The 25059-nt window shown below is 55.2% G+C and overlaps 2 protein-coding genes across 5 annotated transcripts in view; both read left to right on the forward strand.

The window, feature by feature from the left end:
• The window catches only part of SPTBN4 (spectrin beta, non-erythrocytic 4), a 52054-nt gene extending 39034 nt beyond the window's left edge, over positions 1–13020 (forward strand). The window contains exons 19-29 of the mRNA XM_027079573.1: positions 371–751; positions 2038–2282; positions 5021–5159; positions 5253–5337; positions 5696–5892; positions 6493–7103; positions 8183–8252; positions 8924–9216; positions 10392–10565; positions 10708–10750; positions 11974–13020. Of these exons, the coding sequence (XP_026935374.1) occupies positions 371–751; positions 2038–2282; positions 5021–5159; positions 5253–5337; positions 5696–5892; positions 6493–7103; positions 8183–8252; positions 8924–9216; positions 10392–10565; positions 10708–10750; positions 11974–12132 (2397 nt within the window). The 3' untranslated portion in view covers positions 12133–13020. The remainder of the gene's footprint in view (positions 1–370; positions 752–2037; positions 2283–5020; positions 5160–5252; positions 5338–5695; positions 5893–6492; positions 7104–8182; positions 8253–8923; positions 9217–10391; positions 10566–10707; positions 10751–11973) is intronic.
• A 377-nt stretch (positions 13021–13397) lies between these two features.
• Positions 13398–24774, forward strand: SHKBP1 (SH3KBP1 binding protein 1). Of its 4 annotated transcripts, none has more exons than XM_027079579.1 (18): positions 13398–13527; positions 13747–13800; positions 13920–13965; positions 14072–14145; positions 14445–14503; positions 14733–14813; positions 15781–15942; positions 16023–16113; positions 16204–16394; positions 16980–17095; positions 17924–18011; positions 18126–18242; positions 20721–20891; positions 21913–22068; positions 22489–22585; positions 23654–23832; positions 24121–24235; positions 24357–24774. In XM_027079579.1, exons 1-18 carry the CDS (start codon positions 13442–13444, stop codon positions 24586–24588), a joined length of 2115 nt encoding a protein of 704 aa, XP_026935380.1. In that variant the 5' UTR covers positions 13398–13441; the 3' UTR covers positions 24589–24774. The 4 variants fall into 4 exon arrangements, with proteins under 4 accessions (XP_026935380.1, XP_026935381.1, XP_026935382.1 ...); XM_027079580.1 differs by having other exon boundaries at positions 13402–13527; positions 24124–24235; XM_027079581.1 differs by lacking the exon at positions 21913–22068 and having other exon boundaries at positions 13402–13527.
• The last annotated feature ends 285 nt before the right edge of the window (positions 24775–25059 follow it).

Here is a 25059-nt window from a genome sequence, read left to right on the forward strand (position 1 = left end):
CCAGTGGCCGCTGTGTCTGCTACTAAGGTTCTCTGGGCCTCAGTTTCCCCATCCATCATAGGAGAATTGTAATAGCACCACCGCATGGCTCTGTTGAGACACAGATGGATTAATATAACGTAAAGCCCTTAGGACAGTACCGAGCACACACAGGGCCTAACACAGCGTTAGTTATTATTCTTGTCGTCTTATTTTTATTCTTGTTGTTACTATTATCGCTACAGAATGAGCACTCAGTAAGTGTTGGGTATTTTTTGATTGTCTTCATTAGTGTTGTTACTGTTCTCACCTGCCACAAGATGGTGGGCTGGAGGGGGCTGGCGTGTACGGCACCTTTGCCCACGCTGGGGCCCCCATTTCCCGGTGGCAGGTGCTGCAGGAGAAATTCTCGGAGTTCGCCAGTGAGACCGGCACGGCAGGGCGGGAGCGGCTGGCGGCGGTGAACCAGATGGTGGACGAGCTGATCGAGGGCGGCCACACGGCGGCGGCCACCATGGCTGAGTGGAAGGACGGGCTGAACGAGGCCTGGGCCGAGCTTCTGGAGCTAATGGGCACACGGGCCCAGCTGCTGGCCGCCTCTCGGGAGCTGCACAAGTTCTTCAGCGATGCCCGAGAGCTTCAAGGACAGATCGAGGAGAAGCGGAGGCGACTGCCTCGCCTGACCACCCCTCCTGAGCCGAGGCCCAGCGCCGGCTCCATGCAGCGGACCCTGCGCGCCTTTGAACATGACCTGCAGCTCCTCGTGTCCCAGGTGGGGAGCTGGCGGCCAGGAGGGACAGGTGGGAGGGCCTGGACAGTGTGACCGAGGGATGGGGGCAGCAGAGCAGGCAAAAATCAGGCTGTGGACCACATTGAAGTTAGGTGGTGGGATAGATAGAAAACAGACCACGGAACAGGGAGAAATCACACGATGCGGCAGGTGGAAGACGGACTGATGGCATGCTGCATAGACTCAGACAGTGACGGAAGAAAAGTAGTATAGCATGCCTGATAGAAATTAGACAGTGTTTCCAGTGGAGATTGGCAGGGGTTCTCCTAGAAACTGTTACCCAAATCCAGATGGAGAGTCTAAAAGGAATTGCGAGGGCATTGAGAGAAATTTGGCTGTGGGGCAGATAGAAATTAGGCAGCAGGTCTCTGACAGAAATCACATGATTTTCCTCGAAGAAATTTGGTGGGTTTGGATTTGATGAATGGAAATCAGAGCTAATAGGAATCAGGCAGTGGGTCTGATAGGAATTAGGAGGTGGATCTGAGACATCAGATGGAAATGAAGCTGTGGGCCTAATAGGACTCAAGCAGTAGGACCGAAGGAAATTGGGTTGCAGGTCTAATGGAAGGTAGAAATTGGACAATTATTGTATGTGCATCGTACAGATGACTGTTAGAAATCAGGCAGAGAGACTGATAGTGATTACATGGTGGGTCTGATACAAGTATGGTGGTCCTGCCAAAAGAAATCAGGTGGTTGAGCTCGTGGAGAGTGAGCAGTGGGTCTAACACACACAGCAGAACCAACGGAAAGTGGGCAGGAGACCTGATAGTAATTGGATAGCGATTCTGAAGGAAATTGGGTAGTAGGGAGTGGGTCTGAAAAAAATGGAGTGGAAAATATTGGACAGCATGTCTAATAGATGTCAGGGTGGAGGAAGGGTTTCCTGAAAGAAACAAGATAGAGGTGGGCCTGAAAAAATGAGGTGGCAGACCCAATAGAAATAGAGCTCTCAGACTAAAAGAAATCAGACAGTAGACTGAAAGAAACCTGATGGTAGGTGTAAAAGAAGTCAGAATGCAGGTAAGTCAAAGAAACAGCAGGCAGCAGACATGAGAGAAATATGGTAGTGGGTTTAAAAGAAGTCAGAAAGTGGGAAAGTCAAAAAGAAATCAGGCAGCGGATAGGAATGAAACCCAGTTGGAATCTCAAGGGTGCAGGCTCCTTACTTCTTTAGGCTCTGCATCCAGCCAGCAGATGGGGGAAAGAGAGGGTGGGGCCTGGACCCCGTGGAGGGCTGGTGCTCGACCTGGCATGCCCCTCAGGTACGGCAGCTCCAGGAGGGGGCAGCCCAGCTGCGGACGGTGTACGCGGGCGAGTACGCGGAGGCCATCGCCAGCCGGGAGCAGGAGGTGCTGCTGGGCTGGAAGGAGCTGCTGGCAGCCTGCGAGGATGCCCGCCTGCACGTGAGCTCCACGGCTGACGCCCTGCGATTCCACAGCCAGGCCCGTGACCTGCTCTCCTGGATGGATGGCATCGCCGGCCAGATTGGGGCGGCTGACAAGCCCAGGTGCCCCTCATCCCACCTCGGGCTTCTTACCTGCCTTTGGGCAGCAACCCCCAGCCCATCAGCAGTCCCCTTCCCATAAAAGAAATCACAATAGCCAATACCTGTGTAGCACCTCTGCCTACCATGCACTGTTCCACATGCTTCTTGTGTTTTAAGACCCCTTGTCAGGCCTGGCATTGGGGCTCAGAGCACAGTGCATCCTCCTGCCTTTGTGGAGGGGTCGCAGCATGGGATGGGCTGACTCAAGATAGGGACAGGGAGGTGTACTGGAGGCTTAACCTAGTAGGCACTGACTTATTGCTCACATAACAGTTCGATATAAGTATCCAGCAGAAGCCTGTCCCACGGTGATTGGGAGCCAGTGTTCTTCCATCATCAGCCCTGGGGTGATTTGCTGGACCTTCTGCATCCAGCTACAGATGAGAAAAAGAAAGTGGGAGGATACCGTGGGAGCTTTTAGGGATTAAACCTGCACTCACGTTCTGTTGGCTCAGTGGTCCCAACCTATCTGCCAGGGAGGCTGGGAAATGTTAGCCCAGCAGTGCGTCCAGGAAAACAAGGGCCTGGAGAGTGGTGGATACATAACATTGTTTCTGTGAACTGTAGGCCCTTGAGCCTGCATTCGTTTACTCAGCAAATATTTACTGATGCCTACTGTACGCCAGATGGTGAGCAAGGTCCAGCCCCTGCCCTGATGCAGCTTACATTCTGAGGGAGGAAGCAGGCAACAGATAAGTAAATAAACAAACACGTAATGTTATTTCAGAGAGTAATAAAAGAAAAATAGAGCAAGGTAAGGGGACCTGAGTGAAGTGATCGTGAGTTGGGTAAAGTTCTGGGGGGAAGGGTCTTCCAGGTGGAGGGATCAGCAAGTGCAAAGGCCCTGAGGTAGGCTGTCGTTAAACATGTTTCAGCAAAGGCTAGGTGGTCCTTGTGGCTGGATGGAGTGAGGGGGGAGAGTGGGGAATGGTAGGAAATGACGTCAGAGGGGCCATAGGGCATGGTGAGGAGTCTCCCTTTGCTTGGAGTGAGATGGGAGCCATGGGAGAGCTTAGGGCAGGGGAGTGATGTGATATGATACACATTTGGGAAAGATCACTCCAGGTACCTGTGACAAGTAGATGATGGAGAGCCAGGGTGGAAGCAGGTAGGCCAGTCAGGAGGCTGCCGCCATCACCCAAGTGAGAGGTGATGTTGGCTTGGCCCAGTGTGGCCGTTGAAGAAATGAGGCAGCATGATTGATTTTAGGAATTGAAAAAAATCTTTTCATTATGGAAAATTTCAACTCTACACAGATGTAGCAGTAACACATAGGGAACCCACGTGTGTACAGTGAACACCTGGCCCATCTTCATCTATACACTCCCCCACGTCCCCTCCACCCTTGACGGAGTTATTTTAAAACAAATCTCAGATTTCATATCATTTCACAGAGTATGTTTTCAAGTTATAAATGTCCAGTCTTGACTGATGGATTAGCTTAAGGGGCTGAGGGAAAAAGAGGAGTCACGGATGAATGATGGGTGAATTTACTGAGGTAGACAGTTTCGGGGAGGGTACATTTGGGAGATAGGGGAGAATCAGGGAGATTGTTCTAGGCGTACTAAGTCTTAGGTAGGAATCATTACAATGTGGGACCATCAGAAATAAATTTGGACATATTAAGTCTTTTTTTTTTTTTCCCCTGCATCGTGTGGCTTGTGGGATCCTAGTTCCCTAACCGGGGATCGAACCCAGGCCCTCAGCAGTGAAAGCGTGGAGTCCTAACCACTGGACCACCAGAGAAGTCCCTGGACATATTAAGACTTATAAAGCTACACTTGTTGACTGACAGAACCTTCAGAAATTTGGAATTTGCTTTGACCGTATAACAGCTTAGAACGGCACTGTCCAATAGTTATACAATGCAGGCCACAGATGTGAGCCACATATGTAACTTAAGATTTTCTTGGGCTTCCCTGGTGGCGCAGTGGTTGAGAGTCCGCCTGCCGATGCGGGTGACAACGGGTTCGTGCCCTGGTCCGGGAGGATCCCACATGCTGCGGAGCGGCTGGGCCCGTGAGCCATGGCCGCTGGGCCTGCGTGTCCGTAGCCTGTGCTCCGCAACGGGAGAGGCCGCAGCAGTGGGAGGCCTGTGTACCGCAAAAAAAAAAAAAAAAAGATTTTCTTGTAACCACATTAGAAAAAGTAAAGAGAAGCAAGTGAAAATTAATTTTAGTAATTCATTTTATTTAACCCATTATACCCCAAATATTGTTACTTCAACATGTAGTCAATATTAAAATTATTGAGATAATTTTACCTTCTTCTTTATACTAAATCTTCAAAATATGGTGTCTACACTTGAACACATCTCAAGTCAGACCAGCCACACTTCAAGTGCTCACCTGCCACACATGTCTAGTGGTTACCATATGGGACAGCACAGACTTAGGTTAGAATCATTGGCTAGTGGAAGCTTCAGAAGTATAGCTTTAGAAAATTAGAAAAATTGGATCTTGAAATTCTAGGTTAGAATCACCAAAGTGGGACATCTTAGCCCTCTGGGAAAGTTGGAATCATTGTATCAGTGAAGAAGATTGGCCCTTGAGAACTTGATCATGGGAGGGGGGTGTCCCGAGGTGGTGTGGAATCCCAGCTCAGGGATTTGGGCTTATCAGGAGCTGCGTACGTGGAGGGGTGGGGGAGGTCGAGGGAGGCGGCCCATGGCTCAGATTCCTACCCACCACCCACTGTAGGGACGTGTCATCGGTGGAGGTGCTCATGAACTACCACCAGGGCCTGAAGACTGAGCTGGAGGCAAGGGTGCCCGAGCTGACAGCCTGCCAGGAGCTGGGGCGCTCTCTGCTGCTCAACAAGAGTGCCGTGGCTGATGAGGTGGGAGGGGAGCAGGGGTCTCCCTCTGCCATCTGTGCCCATCGGGGTGGGAGCCACCCCTGACGCCTCTCCCTACCCACCCGCCACTCCCAGATCCAGGCACAGCTGGACAAGCTGGGAACCAGGAAGGAGGAGGTGTCGGACAAGTGGGACCGCCATTGGGAGTGGCTGCAGCAGAGTGAGTGGGGCCCCAGACACACGTGGCTCAAGGGCACAGAGATATGCCCCGGCATGTCAGGAAAAGCCCAGAGGGTGACAGTCATACTTTGCACACCCCATGGGTCCTCAGCAGCAAACATGAAGGCCTGGGAGGGTGGACAAGGGGGCTGCCCTATCATTGACTCCCTGATGGCAGACACCTAGGGGAGAAGCTGGTGCCCTCGGAAATAGCCCCCGCCTCTCTCCTTCCTGCAGAGCCCAGAGCGGTCAGGGCTGGGAAACCAGAGGGGGTGTGGAAGGCCAGAAAAAATAGCCAGTGCCCCTGTGAAGGGCCCACAGGTGCCCCCAGCACCCTTACCCCAAATGTCTCTCCTCAGTGCTGGAAGTGCACCAGTTTGCCCAGGAGGCAGTGGTGGCTGATGCCTGGTTGACGGCCCAGGAGCCGCTCCTGCAGAGCCGGGAGCTGGGGAGCAGCGTGGACGAGGTGGAGCAGCTTATCCGGCGACACGAGGCCTTCCGCAAAGCGGCTGCGGCCTGGGAAGAAAGGTTCAGCTCTCTACGGCGCCTGACCACGGTCAGCACCCCATTTCCTGCCCCAGCGCCCCTCCCACGGCTCCACACCCATCTCTCTGTATGAGACAAACACAGGGGCTCAGCACTGTGTTGAGTGAGAGCCGGACACACCCTCATTGGGCTCCCAGTCCCGGGGCGGGGGGGGGGGGGGGGGACGGGGGTGGGGGGAGAGGGTTGAAGGGGGTAGGGGACAGACCTGTCACCTGTCACCAATGACCGTCCAGGGCTAGGATGGGGGAAGCACAGGGGGACATGAGAGCCCAGAAACACTTGTCGTGGCCTGGGGGAGTCTGATCTGAGACTTGAAAAATGAGGAGAAGAGACCATTGTAATTAAAAGTCTTAAGGTCTGGAAGGAAGGAGGCAATGGTGGGGCCAGAAAGGCACCTAGAGAAAGTGATGATTTAGCCAATTCTTAAAAGAACCCTAGGTGTTTGCAGGAGAAGAAAGGAATTAAGCTCCTGGCAGAGACAGGCCTGGACAACCTTGCTTTTTCACTAATAACTAATAAACTAGATGGTGAGGCAGACGACCCAGAGCCACCTTCCCAGGCCCCGCCCCCACCCCGCCTTTCCGCCTGAGCCTGGCCCCTCTGTCCCCAGATCGAGAAACTCAAGGCAGAACAGAGCAAGCAGCCACCCACCCCCCTACTGGGGCGCAAGTTCTTTGGAGACCCTACGGAACTGGCGGCCAAGGCTGCGCCCCTGCTGCGACCAGGGGGCTATGAGAGGGGCTTGGAGCCCCTGGCCCGCCGGGCCTCGGACACGCTCTCGGCCGAGGTGCGGACCCGGGTGGGGTACGTGCGCCAGGAGCTCAAGCCGGAGCGCCTCCAGCCGCGCATCGACCGGCTGCCGGAGGTCCCGGCTAGGGTGGAGCCCACGGCCCTGCCGGCTGCACCAGAGGACGCCGCGGAGACCCCTGGGGCCCCCGCGGCAGCGGAGCAGGTCCGGCCGCGGCCAGAGCGCCAGGAGTCCGCTGATCGCGCGGAGGAGCTGCCCAGGAGGCGGCGGCAGGAATCGGCCGAGCAATCTGAGGAGGCCGCGCGGAGGCGGCGGCCAGAGCGGCCGGAGTCAACGGAACATGAGGTGGCACACAGCCTTACCCTGGGCCGCTACGAGCAGATGGAGAGGCGGCGCGAGCGGCGGGAGCGGCGATTGGAGCGGCAGGAGTCCAGCGAACAGGAGATGCCCACCAGAGGAGACCTGGCCAAGGGGTGAGGCCCCATGTGCCCAGGGAGTGGAGGAAGGGGAACACGGAGAGCTCCTGGAGCCGCACAGGCCCAGCGGAGAGGGCTTCCGGGCTCAGAACTGCCTAGGGAGGGAGATACATTTGTGGCACCCATTCTGCAGAGATGTAAACTGAGGCTGGAAGAGGTTGGGAGTCCTTCCCACTATCCCACAGTGGCAGTGGCTTCCTCCAGGTGCAGGTTCTCTGCTACTGAGTTTCTGACCCCTGCATCAAATCCCCTGGATGACCCTGGGCAGGAATTTTATCCTCTCTGCATCTCAGTTTCTCCACTGGGCTAATGGTGGAACCATCACCTCCCTGACTGGAGTTAAGACCCTTTATCACAGTCTCTCTCAACCTTATAAACTGGGTGCTGTAATCATATCCATTTTATGGATGGAGCAACTGAGGCTCACAGAGGGCAAGTCACTCAGCTTGGGTGAAGCATGACCGAACCCAGGCCTTTCAGAATCCTGAGTGTGTTGTGCACATCACTTCAACCAGTGTGTCCCCAGAAAGAGGCCTTTGGTCAAATACGTTTCAGTGACAATGACTTCCTGACCCCTTTTAATTTTGTATTTCGTGAACATTGGCTGAGTGCCCACTCTGTGTGTGGTATGTGCTGGGGAGAGCAATGACCCAACCAGCTCCAGCCCTGCTTTCATGGGGCTCACAGTCCAGTGGGGGAAACAGACTTGTCACCAGAGAGTGTGACCCAGAATGATCAGGGCTGGGATGGGGGAAGCCCAGGGAGCTTGAAAGCTTAGGGGGTGGGTGGGAAAAGGCAACAGTATGTTCAAAGGCTTGAAGGCACCAGTTTGCATTTTGGTCTCTGTGTTGCTTAAAACTCAAGAGGGGAGAGAGGTTCCATCTTCCATTTGGCAGACATGTGCTGAGCACCTGTGGTGTGTAAGGCAGATATCTGAGACAGGCAGCTGCAGAAGTGGACAGGGACCTGGCATCTCAGGCTAAGAGGTTGAGGCTCCTCTGGCCAGCCAGGCTGGTCTCTGGGAGAAGGCATCCCAGTTCCATTGGGTCTTTCTGTGCCCACCCCCCCACCCCCAGGAAGGCCACCCTGGCTGACATTGTGGAGCAGCTGCAGGAGAAGGAGGCAGGCCCAGGGCTCCCTGTTGGGGTAAGTTGAGCCTCGGTGTGGGTGGGGGTATGGGGGCCCCTCTCCTCAGCACCGGAGTCAGAATCCCAAAAACACCAGTGCCTAGCCCTGCCCCCCTATCTGAACCCTGCAGAGGCTCTCAGGGGATGGAGAGGGCTCCCAGATGCCTCCCACAATCTGAAATTTTCTCCCTTCGAAAGATGAGGCCACCGACCTAAGAGACTCCTACCGCCCTACACACACACACACACACACACACACACACACACACACACAGTCACACACACACAAGTAGACTCCAGACTCTTCCCACATCTGTCCTGGACTTTTTCTCTAGCCCAATGGGGGTCTCAAATTTCCTTACTGACAGCCGTACGCACACAGGAGGCCCCAGATTCCTCCTACAAAGATGCTGGGACATCTACTTGCCTGCACCCCCTACCTCCATCGGTGTAACTCCCTTCCCCCTAAGATAGAGAGGGATTCCAAACGTAGGAGTCCTGACAGACCCACTCCCAAGACCGGGGGAGCCCTTAAGAGTTGGGCCTCCAACCCTGAGATCCTCCCATACTCGCCTTCAAGACAGATTGCCCTGCAGACAGATGGGACCCCCAGACCTGTGAGTTCCCCCAGACAGATGGCTCCCACACCCCACTATGGACAGCACCCCTCTTCCCCCTCCCTTCACACAGCCGTCGCTGCCTCAGCCTCGCGAGCTTCCCCCCGGCCGCCTGCCCAACGGGCTTGAGCCGCCCGAGCGGACACCTCGGCCGGACCGGCCGCGGGCGCGGGACCGGCCCAAGCCGCGACGGCGGCCGCGGCCCCGAGAGGGTGGTGAGGGCGGGGGAAGCCGGCGCTCGCGGTCCGCCCCGGCCCAGGGCAGCTCCGCCCCCGCGCCTCCGCCACCGCCCACTCATACAGTGCAGCACGAGGGCTTCCTGCTGCGCAAGCGCGAGCTCGACGCTAACCGCAAGTCGTCCAACCGGTGAGCGTGTGGGCGGGGCTTTGGAAGGCGGGTCCCAAGCTCAGGGTCGAATGAATGAATAAGTGGGTCTGAAGAGGGCGGTGGGGCTAAACTTTAGGGCGCCCAACCCGTGGCGGGGTAGGCGAGGCCTGAAAAGGGGGCCTTAACTTCAAAGAATCAATCAGTGAACCGGAGGAGCGAGGCTTAAGGTTAGTGCGTCCAATGGGTGAGTGGGTGGAGCTTAGATGGGGGCGGGGCCTGAAGAAAAAGTTATTATTACTACCCAATCTCATAGCAACCAACCCAAGAGTTAACTAGAGCTAACAGCAAACGGTGTGGGGTCTCGTCTAGAGGGTTCTCAAGGCTCGTGAGGTGGAGCCTGGAGAGGTCCTTCAACCAGTGAGTGGGGTGGGTTCATTTATTTCAATTTCAAATTGAGGAAGGGCCTGATAAGGGGCGGATCCCAAACTGAGGGCTGAGGGGTGGGGGGCACCTCATATAGGTTTCCAGATGGGGGCCTAACAGTGATGTGTCTACTCTTGGAGTCCAGCTCCGGATTGTCCAACCCTTTTTTGTCCAACTGAGAGGCAGAATCTGGGGAGAGGTGGAGCCCATAAGGGAAGCGTTGAACAAGCAGAAGGAGTTGGGCAGAACAGATTGAGGTTTTGCCTGTGGAGGTAGTCTTTCCTCCTTGTGCTGAGAGCAAGGTGGGAATAAACAGAGGCACCTGGATGTATTTTTATCGTGGGAGACTTCCTCCTCGATTGGGGCTTCCGCTGAATGGGGAGACAAGAATTCCTCACTCCAGACAGTAGACCAATAGACTAATAGATCTCCCTTCAGGGAATCGGGGTTCGGGGTGGGGGTGGTGGAGGAGTGGCGAGGAACATGCCCAAGCAGAGGCCTGTGGAGGAGACAGCTTAAGTGCTGCCTTCAGGAAATTCAGTGTGGGAGGGGATAAGGAAGGCCAACCCCAGCAGGGGCCAGCCTGGACAAAGGCTTGGTACCCAGAGACTTAGACCCTCCTCTCAGCTCAGCAACTGCCATAAGGAAGAGCACTCCAGGTGTGTGGCCCAACTAGGGCAAAGGTCCCCGGGGAGGAAGGCTCAAGCATATTCAGCCCACGAAGGGTATTAATGAAGAGTACTCAGGCAGAGTGCTGCGACTCTGCCTTGAGCCCCATGTCGTCACCCCAGGTCGTGGGTGAGCCTGTACTGCGTGCTCAGCAAGGGGGAGCTGGGCTTCTACAAGGACGCCAAGGGCCCAGCATCGGGGGGCACGCATGGCGGGGAGCCACTGCTCAGCCTGCACAAGGCCACCAGCGAGGTGGCTAGTGACTACAAGAAAAAGAAGCACGTCTTCAAGCTCCAGTGAGCCCCCTCAATGGGCAAGAGGGAGGGTCCAAGACCCACCTTCCCCCTCCCAGCAATACCCTGCTTCCCTGGATGGTTGGTGGATGGGTGGGCTGGGCCTCTGCCTCAGAGCCCCTAGATCCTGTGTCCTCTCCCACAGAACCCAGGACGGCAGTGAGTTTTTGCTCCAGGCTAAAGATGAGGTGAGATCTGTTCCTTTCTCTCCCCTATTCGACCTCAGGAACCATCTGGCTGGCTGACTCCTGGCCCAGAGTGATGGGGCTGTGAAGAGGAGAAGCACAAGCCAGAGTTACCAGGGCTGAACTGGGAAAGCCCATGGGCAATGAGAAACCAGAAGTTTCTAATCTAGCTGGGGGGAGGTGGAAGATCAGGGGCTGGCCTGGAGGCCCCAGGACAACGTCCAACCTCCTTGCCTTGGCCTCTGAGATGAAACTGGAAAGTTGGGAGGGAGTTAGCTTAAAAAAAAAAAAAAAAAGATGAACTACAAGTGCAAAGAACCAGAAGTACAGAATCGCAAAGGGTTAACTGTGCTGGAGGAGAGAGTTCAAGGAGGAAAGTTCTCAGAAAGGTTCCCAGAGGTTGGATCTCTAACGACACGTGGGTCATTCGGAGGCTGGAGTTTATTCTAAGGGCACTAGGGAGCCATGGCAGAGTTTTGAGCAAGGGAGGGTTACAGTGATGCATAAGAAAGATCCATTTGGTTACCATGTGCAGGGTAGATTGGAGAGGGTGAGAGTGGAGGTGTGCAGCACAGGAGGTGGCCAGGGCAGGAACCCAAGTGGGAGACCACAAGGCTGGATTAGGGCAGGCCTGTGGGGAGGGGAGGAGGAGGTGGGTGAGAGACAAGAATGTGAGTGGACCTTGGGACTGGGGCTAAGGGGAGAGGTCAGGGGAGGAGGAGCAGGCATGGAGGTGGTTTGAAGAGATGCTGAAAATAGTAACACTTGTTACCTCATTCATCATCACAAGAGGCTATGAAGTAGGCCTTTCTTCCCTCCATGCCTCTTTTACTTATCTTTAAAATGGAGATAAAAATAGTTTTCCATCATAGGATTATTGTGAGAATTAAATAAGTTGATACAGGTAGAGCACTTACAGGGCCTGTAAAATTACAGTGCTTTGTGTCTGCTGATATTATTGCTTCCTGTTGTTTATCTCTATAGTGGGAGTTAGATATAATCCAAATGCATAGGATGAAGTGAATTAATCCACAAAAGTGCTTAGAACAGAGCTAGGCACAAAATAAGTGCTATGTAACTATTTACATCATCATCATCATTACTGTTATTGTTATTATTATCCATTTAATAGATGAGGAAACTTAGGTTCAGAGTGGGCAGTCTGATTCTAGATTCATCAGTCTCCTCTCTTCCGAATATAGACTGTGTCCTGTTTCTCTCTCCAGGAGGAGATGAACGGCTGGCTGGAGGCTGTGGCCGCCTCGGTGGGGGAACACGCCGAGATCGCCCGCTGGGGCCAGACACAACCCACCACGTCGTCCACAGACGAGGGCAATCCCAAGCGGGAGGCGGGGGAGCGCAGGGCCAGCGGGCGCCGGAAGTGACTTCCCTCCCGCAGGGCCTGACTCACCTCCCCGCCCCTCCTCCCCGCACTGTGGGCACAAAGACACTTTCTCTTCTGCAGGGGCTGGAGGCCCTAGTCCCACCAACACTGCGGACGCGCCCTGACCGGCACCGGAAAGGAGGGGACTTCTCCTGCACCCCAAGAAGTGGTGGGGGGATTGCTGCCCCTATAGCCATATCTCGGCCCCTTCCCGCTCGCCACCTCCACCCCAGGTGCTGGGGCTCCATTATTTTTATGCAATAACTGAGCTTGTTGGGGGGGCGGGTAAGGGGCCAGTTGAACCAAGCTCCCTGCCCGAATGCCCAGATCCAGCCCCAAGAAGCTGGGGTGGTAGGGGCGATAATTCCCGCCCTAGGGATGGGCATGGGGGCGCTGGTGAGGTCCCCTGGACCATCCAGGGTGCTAGGGGGTGGGGAGGGGACGCCCCCCTCCCCGCCTTTACCTCACTTCCAATGCTGCCTTGATCTCTGTCTGGGAAGGGGGAGTGAAGGGGCACTAGCCCCCGAACTCCGCCGTCTCAGAGCCATGCGGTTAATTCCTGACTTAGTTTATTTTTGCAAAACGTCGACCTCCTCCTCCCCCCGCCCCGCATCCGCGAAGGCTTTTAATGGGAGGGGCGTCAGAGCTCAAAACTGTCTTCCTCTCTCCTCCCCCCTCCAGCTGTAAATGCCACTTCGGGAGGGGAGGGGCGAGGGGAAGCCCTCCCCCTGCATGCTTCTGGCTGGAGCACTTCCCTGGGGAGTGGGGGAACCGGGTTGTGGGCAGCCCCCATGGCCACCTGGAGAAGCCGCTGGGACCCAGGGGTGTGGGGGAGTGTGGCAGGCGCGCACTCTGTGTACCTATAATAAATCCTTTGGCTTTGACGGTCTGTGCTGGTTTTTTCGCGTTTCATGGGCTGCGCCCAGGAGGACTGGGTGGGGCGAGGGGAAGAAACTGTTTTGCGGAGAACATTTAGATGTCCCTCTTGGTGTGGACTAATTTCGAGGTCTAAACACGTGTCCCCGACGAATCACCTAGATGCCATTCCTAAATCGGGAACCCCAGAGGGATGGAGGAACGTTTTGCTATCCGTGGTAACTAAACTTCCCCAAAGGAGCCGTTCGGTCCGTCCCGTCCAGGACAGGAAAGGCGGGACCCTTTAAGGAGGCGGAGAAATTAACTGCGACGGGTGAGCGCTTTACCCAATCGCCGGTGGCTCCGGGAGTCTCCTGCCCAATGAGCACCCGGTGGGGGCGGGGCGGGATCCACACCCGGAAGCGGGTGCAGGCCGGCCGGCTAACCCGGGGGCCATGGCAGCCGCGGCCCCTGCAGCAGACGGGGTCCCAGGTCGGGGACCTCCCGGGGAGGTGATTCATCTGAACGTGGGAGGCAAAAGGTGAGTGTAGGAGTTTCCTGAGGCGCTACTCTCAGGAACGGGGAACGGGGTGGGAGTACCCGCCTCTACCGGGGGAATTCCTGTCCATCAGGGATTGCTCCGCCCCCTGCTGGAGGTGGGGAGCCTGGATGGGTGCTGGGGGAAGGAAGGGAACTCACCGGGTTGAGATTGGGGGCCCCATTCCTCATCATCTCGCGTCCGCTCACGGTCCCCGCACAGATTCAGTACCTCTCGCCAGACTCTCACCTGGATCCCAGACTCCTTCTTCTCCAGGTGATTGGGAGAGCGAGTTTGGGGTGGGGGGGCGGAAGGAGAGGGTATGGGGAGACCTAATCTCCCCCTCACACACACACCCCGGCCCGTGACACCTGCTCTGCGTCCCCTCCCTGCAGTCTTCTGAGCGGACGCATCTCAACACTGAAAGATGAGACCGGAGCCGTGAGTAGAGCAAGAGCTGATATGGGGCGGCCGGTAGGAGGAGGGACAGGATCCGCACTCAGCCCGGCTCTTTGCCCTATCTATCCTCTGCCTCCCTTCCCCGCAGATCTTCATCGACAGGGACCCCACCGTCTTCGCCCCTATCCTCAACTTCCTGCGCACCAAAGAGTTGGACCCCAGGTTGGCATGGAAGATAAAGGGGAGTCCCCCACCGTCTTCACCGCCCCCCCCCGGGAAGTCTCTTCTTCCCCTCAGAATGTTCACTTAAGCTCCTTGATCATATTTAAATTATGCGTCCTTAGAATTCTCCCCCACAAAACACACCCACACACATACACACACATTTTCACCTTAGAATCTTGATCCAATCAAAATTTTCTACCTCTTGAGATTCTCTGTGCAGTTTTGAAAACTTCGTCCTCAGCATTCTCTGTCCACTCCCACCCAGACCCTGACCCCTAGTCAATTCTACTACCCAGGGGTATCCACGGTTCCAGCCTCCTCCACGAAGCCCAGTTCTATGGACTCACTCCTCTGGGTAAGTGGGGCCCCCTTTAGCATCCTCATCCCATAGAAAACCAGCTCACTAGTGATGCTCCCCCTTTTGCCTCTCTCCTGAAAGAAGGTTGGGTTAGAGCTGAGAGCCCTGGGTTTGGTCCTGGGTCTCAGGAGGGTGGTGATATTCTGTGGAGAAAGAGATGGGGGAGGGGGAAAGGGATCTGCCTCAGTGTTCTCCAAGTCCCAGCCTTTGAGTCCTTCCGTCTTAGTTCGTCGTCTGCAGCTTCGGGAAGAGTTGGATCGATCTTCTTGCGGAAACGTTCTCTTCAATGGTTACCTGCCTCCACCAGGTGGGAACTACTAAGGAATGGAGGGGGGCTAAAGACTACATTTCCCATAAGGCTGCAGCTCTTGGGTGCCTGAGCTGTGGGCCCTGAGACACTATGGGATTTGTAGTTCTATATCAGATGCTTGGACTGATGCTTGGAAAGGAAGTAAGATACAGCATTTCCAATGAGGCAATGGGCCAAGCTAGTCCCCCTGAGGCTCAGAAGCTTACCCTAGAGCCCAATGGGAGTTGTAGTCCAGGTTTGATTTCCTTGTAGGGAGGCTTAGGGAGAACTGGTGTCCCTTGCATGGAGGGGAGAAATATTGAAGGAGAGTTATTGACTATAATCTCCATGGAGCAGCCAGCCCACTGGCCATGGAAAATATGCACCCGTGGTTATTGGGAACTGTCATCTACTAGGCTTTGCTGATAGGTAGAAGGAACAGAGTGGGGAAATTCAGTTTATGGCTTTATTTCCCTAACCTCAGTCAAGATCTACTGCCTTCATGAAGTTTGTCAAATATGAAGACGTATTGTTCTCTTAACTTAGTTTGACCCTGTTTTTTTTTTAATTGTTTTAAACAGAAGCTTTTTGTCACTACCGTCATGCCATAAATAAGTAGACGTGAAATAAACCCCAAACATAACAGTGTAATTAAACTCTGGGTAGATGCTGGTGTCTGCCAATGAGACAGGCTTCCATTTCTTAAAAGGAAAGATTGCCAACTATTGAAGAGGTATTAATATCGTGGCAGCCCCAAACTGATTCTTCCTTTGTGATGGGCTCAAAGGAACTGAAAAGGGAGCAGCTCGCTGTGTGATTCAGTCTCATTTAACGCCATGTCCCTGCACCACCGAAAATCTTTTCTCTAGGAGACGATGCTACCCACGTGGCAAAATCAGCATCTGGCACACTTTAAGTGCTTGCTGTGTGACAACTATTACAATTATTACAATGATTGTCACTCTGCCCCTTCTCCCTGCCACAGTGTTCCCGGTGAAGCGGCGGAACAGGCATAGCCTGGTGGGGCCCCAGCAAGGAGGGGGACGCCCAGCCCCTGTTCGACGGAGCAACACGATGCCCCCCAACCTGGGCAATGCAGGGCTGCTGGGCCGAATGCTAGATGAGAAAGCCCCTCCCTCCCCATCAGGTACATTTCTGTCTCTTGGGAGACTGGGGCAGCCAGTGGGCCCCTGTGACCCTGCCCTGATCCCTGCCTTTCCCCACAAGGGCTACCAGAGGAGCCGGGAATGGTGCGCCTGGTGTGTGGACACCACAACTGGATCGCCGTGGCCTATACCCAGTTTCTTGTCTGCTATAGGTGCTCAGGGAGGGTGGTGGGAGGACACCTTAAGCCCTGTTGATGGGGAGGGCTCAGGGTGAGGGTTCACGACGTCCCTCAATCTTCCAGGCTGAAGGAAGCCTCTGGCTGGCAGCTGGTGTTTTCCAGTCCCCGCCTGGACTGGCCCATAGAGCGACTGGCACTCACAGCCCGGGTGCTCAGTGGGGCCCTGGGTGAGCATGACAAGATGGTGGCAGCAGCCACGGGCAGCGAGATTCTGCTGTGGGCTCTGCAGGCAGAAGGCGGCGGCTCTGAGATAGGTATGGCACCAGGCTTTTTCCAGAACCCTTTTGCCCTTTAGAATTCTACTCCAACTTGTGGCCTGTTAAAACAGCCCACGGGCCACAATTCTCTTTGCGTTATTAGGCTGCTCCGGCCCTTTAGAATTCCGTATCCTGTTAGCTTTCGTTGGTCTGGTAGAAAAATCCACCCACATACAATTCTCTCCTCCGTCAGAATTCACTGCCCTGTTAGATCTCTTTGCTTGGGTAGAATTCTCCATGCCAGTGCAATCCCAGACCTGTTAGAATTTGTTCCCGTTAGAAATCTGACTCCTTAGACTAGTTCGCTAACAAATCTTAATCCTCGTGAGAATCCTCTGCCGCCCATAGAGTTTTTTGCCTTTGTTGAAAATCTTAGCTGTGTTAGAATTCCACACCCTGTTAGAGTCCCACGCCGCAGCAGGAATCTGGCACGTTGTAATCCTCTGTAATTCCTGCTGGAATCCTCTAGCCTGTAAAGATTCTCTGACCAAGTTGAATCCTCTGGCCCTTGGAGTTCTTCCTGCCACCCCTCTTCTCCCCCGTGAAAGGGGGTCCTGGCTCAGCCTTCCTCACCCTGTGCAGGAGTCTTCCATCTGGGCGTGCCTGTGGAGGCCTTATTCTTCGTCGGGAACCAACTCATCGCCACAAGCCACACAGGGCGCATCGGGGTGTGGAATGCCGTCACCAAGCACTGGCAGGTCAGGGCACTGGCCAGCCTGGCTGCCTCTTTCTCGGGTGCCCAGACCAGTCAGACCCAGGGAGGGGTTCCTTTCTGCCCCACCCGACCTGGAGAGAACCAGGGGACCCAGCAGTGGGCCAGATCCAGTGGTGGGGTAGGATGGGGTATGATAAAGGCCAAAGGAGGATCCAGGAGGCCTTCGTGGCTGACGTGAAGGATGGTGGGTTTGGAAAGGAAGAGAGGGTTCTCCAGACACTGGGTGGGAGACCGGGTGAGGGGAGATGGTAGAGGAGGCGGAAACCCAGAGACAGACGTGCAAACGTCCGTCATTCTCTCTGCACTCGCCCCAAGCTCTGTCCAACATGTAAAACAGAAAATACACCCACAGCGTTGTTTTCTAAAGTGTGAGCGTTCGGCTGAGAGAGACAGACAAACAGAGAAAGGACAGAGAAAGAAACAGAGATGGAGAGAAACAGACAAATAGAAACAGGAGGTCAGAGGTGCCAGAGAGACAGAAAGAGGGTGGATGGATGGAGAGAAACCAGGACTAAATGACTGTAGTAGATGAAGGGACACAGAGAGAAAGAGGGAGATGAATAAAGAAATGTCAGAAATACAGAGTCAAGGAGAGGCCACGAGACAGCAGCGCCAACCAAGAGCCATTCAGAGACAGACGCCGATGATGCAGGCCTGGAGCAGGCAAGGCTGGGGAGGAGTGGGCCTAGAAACTGGAGGGAGGGTGCTGGAGCAGGGAGGCATGGGCATGCGGGGGGGGGGGGGGGGCCTGCAGAGGCAAAGGCAGGAAGGGACGGCACCATGGCCACAGCCCACCCCGCCCCACCCCCAGGTCCAGGAGGTGCAGCCCATCACCAGTTACGATGCTGCAGGCTCCTTCCTCCTCCTGGGCTGCAACAACGGCTCCATCTACTACGTGGGTGAGCAGCAGCTGGCACCCCGGCTGCCTGAGAACCTCCCCTGAGAGGTGGGAGAGGAGGGGAAAGGCTGGGGTACCTTGAACAAACCCACTCTATCCTCCCTGTTCACCCCAGATGTGCAGAAATTCCCCCTGCGCATGAAGGACAATGACCTCCTTGTCAGCGAGCTCTACCGGGACCCGGCGGAGGATGGAGTCACAGCCCTGAGTGTCTACCTCACTCCAAAGACCAGTAAGCTATAGCTCAGCTCCCTGCCCTGCCATCAGCAGCCAGCCCCGGCCGCAGCCCGGAGCTGTCTCCCCATCACTTGTGTAGCATGACCCAGTGAGATTTATGGAGAAGCAGACAGAGTCAACTCATACAGTCATTCAACAGTTACTGAGCACCACTTACATATAGGCACTGTTCTAGGTGCTCCGCCATGGCGGGCCTCTTCACCAGGGGCAAAATTGACCTCTAGTTGTTGATCTTGGTGTTTCTTTCCCATATCTGTGATTAGGGCGTGCTGCTTGCACGCTCCTGAAACAAAGAGGATGCATGTCTTGGGAATTCCCAGGCGGCCCAGTGGTTAGGACTCCAGGTTCTCACTACCAAGGGCCCAGGTTCGATTCCTAGTCGGAAACTAAAATCCCATAAGCTGTGTAGCGTGGCCAAACGCACACACACACACACACCAAAACAGCAACAACAACAACAACAAACAAAAACCCAAAACAAACAAAATCAAAAAAACATAAACAGTCAACCAAAAAGAGGATGCATGTGTTACAGTGGATGAAGCTGAGTTCTCTCCCTTGAGACAGTCTTTGTGTTTTGTTTTCTTGATGGTAAATGCAGAGAAATAGCTTTTTTGTTTGTTTTTTCTGAGATATAATTCCCATACCAGAAAATTCACAACTGAGTAATTTTAGTAGATTCACAAAGTGGTACCACCATCACCACTGTCTAATTCCAGAACGTTTTTATCAGCCCCCAAAACAACCCACGCTTGTTAGCAGTCACACCCCAATCCTCCCTCCTGGCAGCGCCTGGACACCTCTGATCCACTTTCTGTCTCTCTGGGTTTGCCTGTTCTAGACATTTAATGTAAATGGAATCATGCAGTGTGTGGCTTTTTGTGTCTGACTTTTTTCACTTTGGTTAACGATTAATTTCTTTTAATGGTTAGTGCTTTTTTGGAGCTTAAGATCTCTTACCCTACCCCCAGGTTGTGAAGATTTTTCCCTATGTTTTCTTCTAGAAGCTTTGCAGTTTTAGCTTTTACACGTAGGTTTCTGTTCCATTTCAAATTAACTTTTAGGTATGGCGTGAGGTAGGGGTCACAGTGCATTTTTTTCTAGCAGGCGTAAACTAATAATAAACTTAACTTCACAGCATGTCATCACATAAGGCCCCTTTCTTTTTTTAAACTGTATTTATTTGGCCACACTGTGTGGCTTGTGGGATCTTAGTTCCCTGACCAGGGATTGAGCCCAGGCCCTTGGCCGTGAGAGCGCGGAGCCCCAACCACTGGACTGCCAGGGGATTCCTAAGGCCCCTTTCTTATGTCATTGATTTACTCCTTTCCTCCCCATCCCCCTCCTCACCACGTGCCACTGTTCTGTCACGTTTAGCATGTATATTTTCATTTGTTTGTGTCCTTACAAAATGGATATTATGGGCATGTTTTTGAATTTGCGTAAATGGTATGGGGTATATAACTCAGTTTATATATCTTACTTTTGTGCATCCTGCCCTAGGTTAAATATCCATCCATGTTGCTATTCATAACCTGAATCCACTGCTTCTAACTCCTGCATAAAATATTAAAACCACATTTTACCCACATTCCCTAAGATGGTCCATTAAGTTTGTGACGTTACAACATACCTTTCCCCTGTGGAAATTTGGCAAGGTTGGGGAGTTCCTCAGGCACGCTGTGTCGAGTTTCATTTTCTTGCCTTGCTGTCTGTCTGGTTTTGTTTGTTTGCTCGACCCCACCCCACCATGTGGCTTGCAGGATCTTAGTTCCCTGAAGAGACTGAACCCGGGCCTGTTTGTTTATATGTCCCTTTCTATGTTTCTCTGTCTCTCTCTCGAATTCCATCTCTCTCTCTGTCAGTCTCTGTCTCTGTATCCCTCCCTGTGATTTGTTTCTTGGTTCCCTGTTTCTCTATTTTTCTATCTTTCTTCCCCCTCTTCTCAGCTTTGTCTCTCTCTGTCTTCTTTTTTTTTTTGCGGTACACGGGCCTCTCACTGTTGTGGCCTCTCCCGTTGCGGAGCACAGGCTCAACAGCCATGGCTCATGGGCCCAGCTGCTCCTCAGCATGTGGGATCTTCCCGGACCGGGGCACGAACCCGTGTCCCCTGCATTGGCAGGCGGACTCTCAACCACTGCGCCACCAGGGAAGCCCTCTCTCTGTCTTTTTTAAAATTTTAATTTATTTTTTATATAGCACGTTCTTATTAGTTATCTATTTTACACATATTAGTGTACATATGTCAATCTGTCTCCCTCTCTGTCTTAATTTCTGTCTCTGGTTTCTCTGCTCCGTCCCTCTGTCTCCCATTCCTCCGTTTCCCACGTCTCGCCACCTTGTTCTCTCCATCTCTCCCTCTCCCTTTACTTTCTGACTCTGCATCTGTTCTTTGTCTGTTGCCTCTTCTCTCTGCCTTGGTTTCTGTCTCTCTGTGACCCTGTCCCTCTCTTCCTCCTCGGCCCCTCCCCAGGTGACAGTGGGAACTGGATTGAGATCGCCTACGGCACGAGCTCAGGGGGTGTGCGTGTCATCGTGCAGCATCCCGAGACCGTGGGCTCGGGGCCTCAGCTCTTTCAGACCTTCACCGTGCACCGCAGCCCCGTCACCAAGATCATGCTGTCAGAGAAGCACCTCATCTCAGGTGAGCCTTGGCCGGCTGCCCCACAAGCCCATCTCCCTGCAGGAGGGATGGCTTAGCTGTGAGCACGAAGCCAGGTGGATGAGGGTTTATACTGGGGAGAGACAGTGTGTGGGGAGTGGCCTCTGGAGAATTCCGTGAAGGGGACCAGTCTGGGGGAGAGTGGATTTGCCAGGGAGAGGGGAAAATTAATCAATTTAGCAATTGCCAGGCACGGGGGAAACAGTGATAAGACAGGCCAAGTCCCTACCCTCGTGGAGCTGACGCTATAAATCACTATCTGGCAATGGGGATGGGGGCCATGAATAAAAACAAAGCTATGTGAGAGGCCAAGAGAGTGCCAGGATCACTGGAGAGTGCATGGTTTGGGAAGTTCTTCCTGAGGAAGGAGCTCTGAACAGAAATGAACAGTGCAGGTCAGTGGGGACAAGAATTCCAGGCAGAGGGAACAGGCATTGCAAAGGCTCTGAGGTGGGAGGATGTTTGGTGTGTCTAAGGAAGAGCAGGGGCCCACTGGGCCCAGAGTGGAGTGGGTGAGGAAGAGGGTGGAGGATGATGGGGTAAGTCAGTGGGACCTTGTAACCCATGGAGAAGACTTTGTCCTTAACCCTGAATGAGATGGCGCCGCGGGAGGTCTCACAGCAGAGGAGGGCTGTGACCTGACACAGGTGTTCACAGGGTCACTCTGACTGCATGTGGGGACAGGATGGGAGCAGGAAGGCCAAGGAGGAGGCTGCTGCAGTGGTCCAGGCAGGAGATGAGATGGACAGGACCAGGGCAGGGGTGAGGTGGGAGCAGTGGACAGGGAAAAGTGAGATCAGGCCCTGGAATGATTTGGAGGCAGAGCCACCGAGATTGTTAACTCTTTGGAGTTCTGGGGAAGAGAGAATTCTCTGAAAGGGAAGCATTCAGAGGGGCCTGAATCCTGACACCTTTGAAAGGAGGTCATCCCGGGGCTCAGGAAGGTCGGGCAGTGGTGATGCCACGGCCGGGCCTGACCTGCTGCTGCCCCCTGGCTCCTCAGTCTGTGCCGACAACAACCACGTGCGGACATGGTCTGTGACTCGCTTCCGTGGCATGATTTCCACCCAGCCTGGCTCCACCCCGCTCGCTTCATTCAAGATCCTGGCGCTGGAATCGGCCGACGGGCATGGCGGCTGCAGTGCTGGCAATGACATTGGTGCCTCCTGGCCCCGGGTCCCCCACCGCACGGACCTTGCCTGACCTCCATTGGCCTCCACTGATCCCTTTCCTGACCCCTGTAGACCTCTCTTGACCCACCCAGCTACTGGGGTTGACCTCCACCCATCACCACCTGACCCCTATTGACCGCCACTTACTCCCAGCTATCCCAGTTGAATTCTGTTACCCCCATTGATTCCTGCTGACCCAGGATCCGCCCCCTGCCCCTGATGTGCCTGAACTGCACTGACTGTTGCTGACACCCAACCCTGTCTGACCTCGCCCAACCTTAGCCACCTGGGGATGGGGACCTGGTCCTGGGGGGGAGGTTCAGCAGTGGGGAAGGAGGCAGAGTCTTGGGATCTGGAGGTCACAGGGACCCCAGCTGGCCCTGACTGCCCCCCTCTCCCTGGCCCAGGCCCCTACGGCGAGCGGGACGACCAGCAAGTGTTCATTCAGAAGGTGGTACCGAATGCCAGCCAGCTCTTCGTGCGTCTTTCCTCCACTGGTCAGCGGTGAGGACCATCCCGTCAGACGGAGGGGGGGCGGTCAGAGGAGAAGGCAAGATGCCAGGGAGGTCAGAAGGGCATCCCAGCCAAGGGACACCGCAGGAGCAGAGGCTGGGAAGGAGCACAAGCCTGGTCCTAGATTTGGAGTTTGGGGTATCAAAGGTGTGACATGTGTGGATGGGAGTGAAGCTGGAACAATCCCAGGTGCCCCTGCTGGACCGCAAGCAGAGATCGCCCAGTGTAGTCAGGGCTGGGCTGGAGGCTGGGGGTGTGTGCACAGGCTGGGTGTGTGAGGGCCAGGATGGGGGAGGGACGGGAAGCTGTGGGAGCCCAGAGGCGGTGCTTGCTCCAGCCTGGGAAGGGGGCCTGTTGGAGAGGAGTCTCTGAGCAGAGACCTTGAGGATAAATAGGAATGAGCAGAAGAAAGGAGGGAGGGGAAAGTCTGTGCCTGGCTGAAGGGGCAGCGTGTGCAAAGGCTGGAACGGCCAGAGAGGATAACCAGGGACATGCATGGTCTCTGGGGGCTGGAGCACCAAGAGGTGAGAAATGGGGCTGCAGAGGGGCGCAGCCTTGCCAATCGTACGGAAGAGCTGAGACTGTCCTGAGTGTCCTGGGGAGCCATGGCCGCTCTGAGGGGGATGGACTGGAGGTTGGAGAGCAGGCTGGGACAGATGCCTGGCCGGAGAGGGCAGGGCTTGATCAGGGCCAGATGGGGAGGGGAGGAGGGGGCCGGCCATGGGGAATGCTGGGAAGTGAGGGAGGCACCCAGGATGAGTCTTGGGCCCTCCCTGAGACAGGAACAGGGAGGGCAACATGTGTGGGGAAGAATCCCATTTGAGCCCCAGGGTGAGTGTGTGGGGCTGGGGACATCCAGGAGGCTCCTGGTCCCCACAGGGCTGGAACCCAAGACAGTAGATTTGGGAGGGATGGAGAGGGTTGGGTGCTCATCCGAGAAGCAGGAACTGAAACCACAAGGGCGGTGGGGACTGAGGCCTGGGAGGGGTATAAAGATGAGAAGAGGGACCAGGCCAGGCCCTGGTGTGGCCAAGGTGACCCCTGCCCCTCCCCTCTCAGGGTGTGCTCCGTGCGCTCCGTGGACGGCTCGCCCACCACCGCCTTCACAGTGCTCGAGTGTGAGGGCTCCCGGAGGCTGGGCTCCCGGCCCCGGCGCTACCTGCTCACTGGCCAGGCCAACGGCAGCTTGGCCATGTGGGACCTGACCACCGCCATGGTCGGCCTCGGCCAGGCGCCTGGTACGCCCCGCTCCAGTCCCATCCCAAGCCCCACAGACTCACCCTGCACCCTCTCCACAACCTCCTTCGCCATGAGCTCCCTCCCCAAGCCCTTGCCCTCTGGCCCCTTTCCCTGGCCCCCAACCCCTCCTCGCCCTTGCTTTTTAACCTCTCTTTCTTAGCTTCTGACCCCTGTCCATCGACCTCTGCATCTTTCCTCCTATCCCAACCTCAGTCCTTGCACATGACCTTTGTCTCTTGGCCTGTGCCCTTGTCTTGCCCCTGACCCTGCTTCCTTGCCGCCCCCAGCAGGGGGCCTGACAGAGGAAGAGCTGCTGGAACAGCTGGAGCAGTGCGAACTAGCACCGCTGGCTTCCTTCAGGGGTGCTCCCCCCAGCCCCTCGCCCCGGACCTCTCTCACCAGGTAGGCATGACTCCACTTCCCCTTCTGAGCAATGAGGCGGAGGGCAGAACACGGTGGCCTGGGGGCAGGGGGGACCCAGCTCCACCCTGATGACCTGCACTGACTCTCATCACCCCCTCAGTCTCCACTCAGCCTTCAGCAGCGCCTCCCTGTCCAGCCGCCGTGGGAGCCCGAGCCCCCCACAGGCTGAGGCCCGGCGCCGCTGGGGAGGCAGCTTCGTGGAACGCTGCCAGGAACTGGTGCGGAGCGGGCCGGAGCCCCGGCGGCCACCGACACCGGCCCCCCGGCCCTCCGCGGGTCTCGGGGCTCCCCTTGCACCCCCCAAGATGAAGCTCACTGAAACTTCCTTCTGAACATGGCTGCCATGGTGCCTTGAGATACCCAGGCCCTGGGGGACTCAGGTGCCTGCCCCGCTTCCTGTCACAGTCCTGGGTTCAGGGCCAGGGCCTCCTTGGAGTGGTTAGTGTTACTAGGCCCCCATCATCTCCCTTTTCTGGAGCCAAAGTCACCCTTCCCTAATAAAGTTCTCACTGCCAGCACCTTGGTCACGTTCTGAGAGGGTTTGGGCACCCCTAGGGAAAGGGTAAGAGAGCCGTGGCGCCCAACCAGGTCCCTGGCTGTAGATTCAGGAACATCTGTCTCTCCTGGTTTAAGTAAAGAAGGGGAATTGGTTTACACTCTGGCTTCAGGCATGGCTGGATCCAGGGCTCAAACACTCATCCAGAATATCTTTCCATCTTTTGGCTTTGCTCTCCTCTGGGGTCATTCTCAGTCAGGTTTTCCCCCCTCTGTGCCAGGATAACTCCAGGTAGCTCCTTAGCAAC

Source organism: Aethalodelphis obliquidens, unplaced genomic scaffold (assembly GCF_003676395.1).
Source record: "Aethalodelphis obliquidens isolate GAN/ISIS:26980383/991018 unplaced genomic scaffold, ASM367639v1 scaffold43, whole genome shotgun sequence".
NCBI classification, from domain to species: domain Eukaryota; kingdom Metazoa; phylum Chordata; class Mammalia; order Artiodactyla; family Delphinidae; genus Aethalodelphis; species Aethalodelphis obliquidens.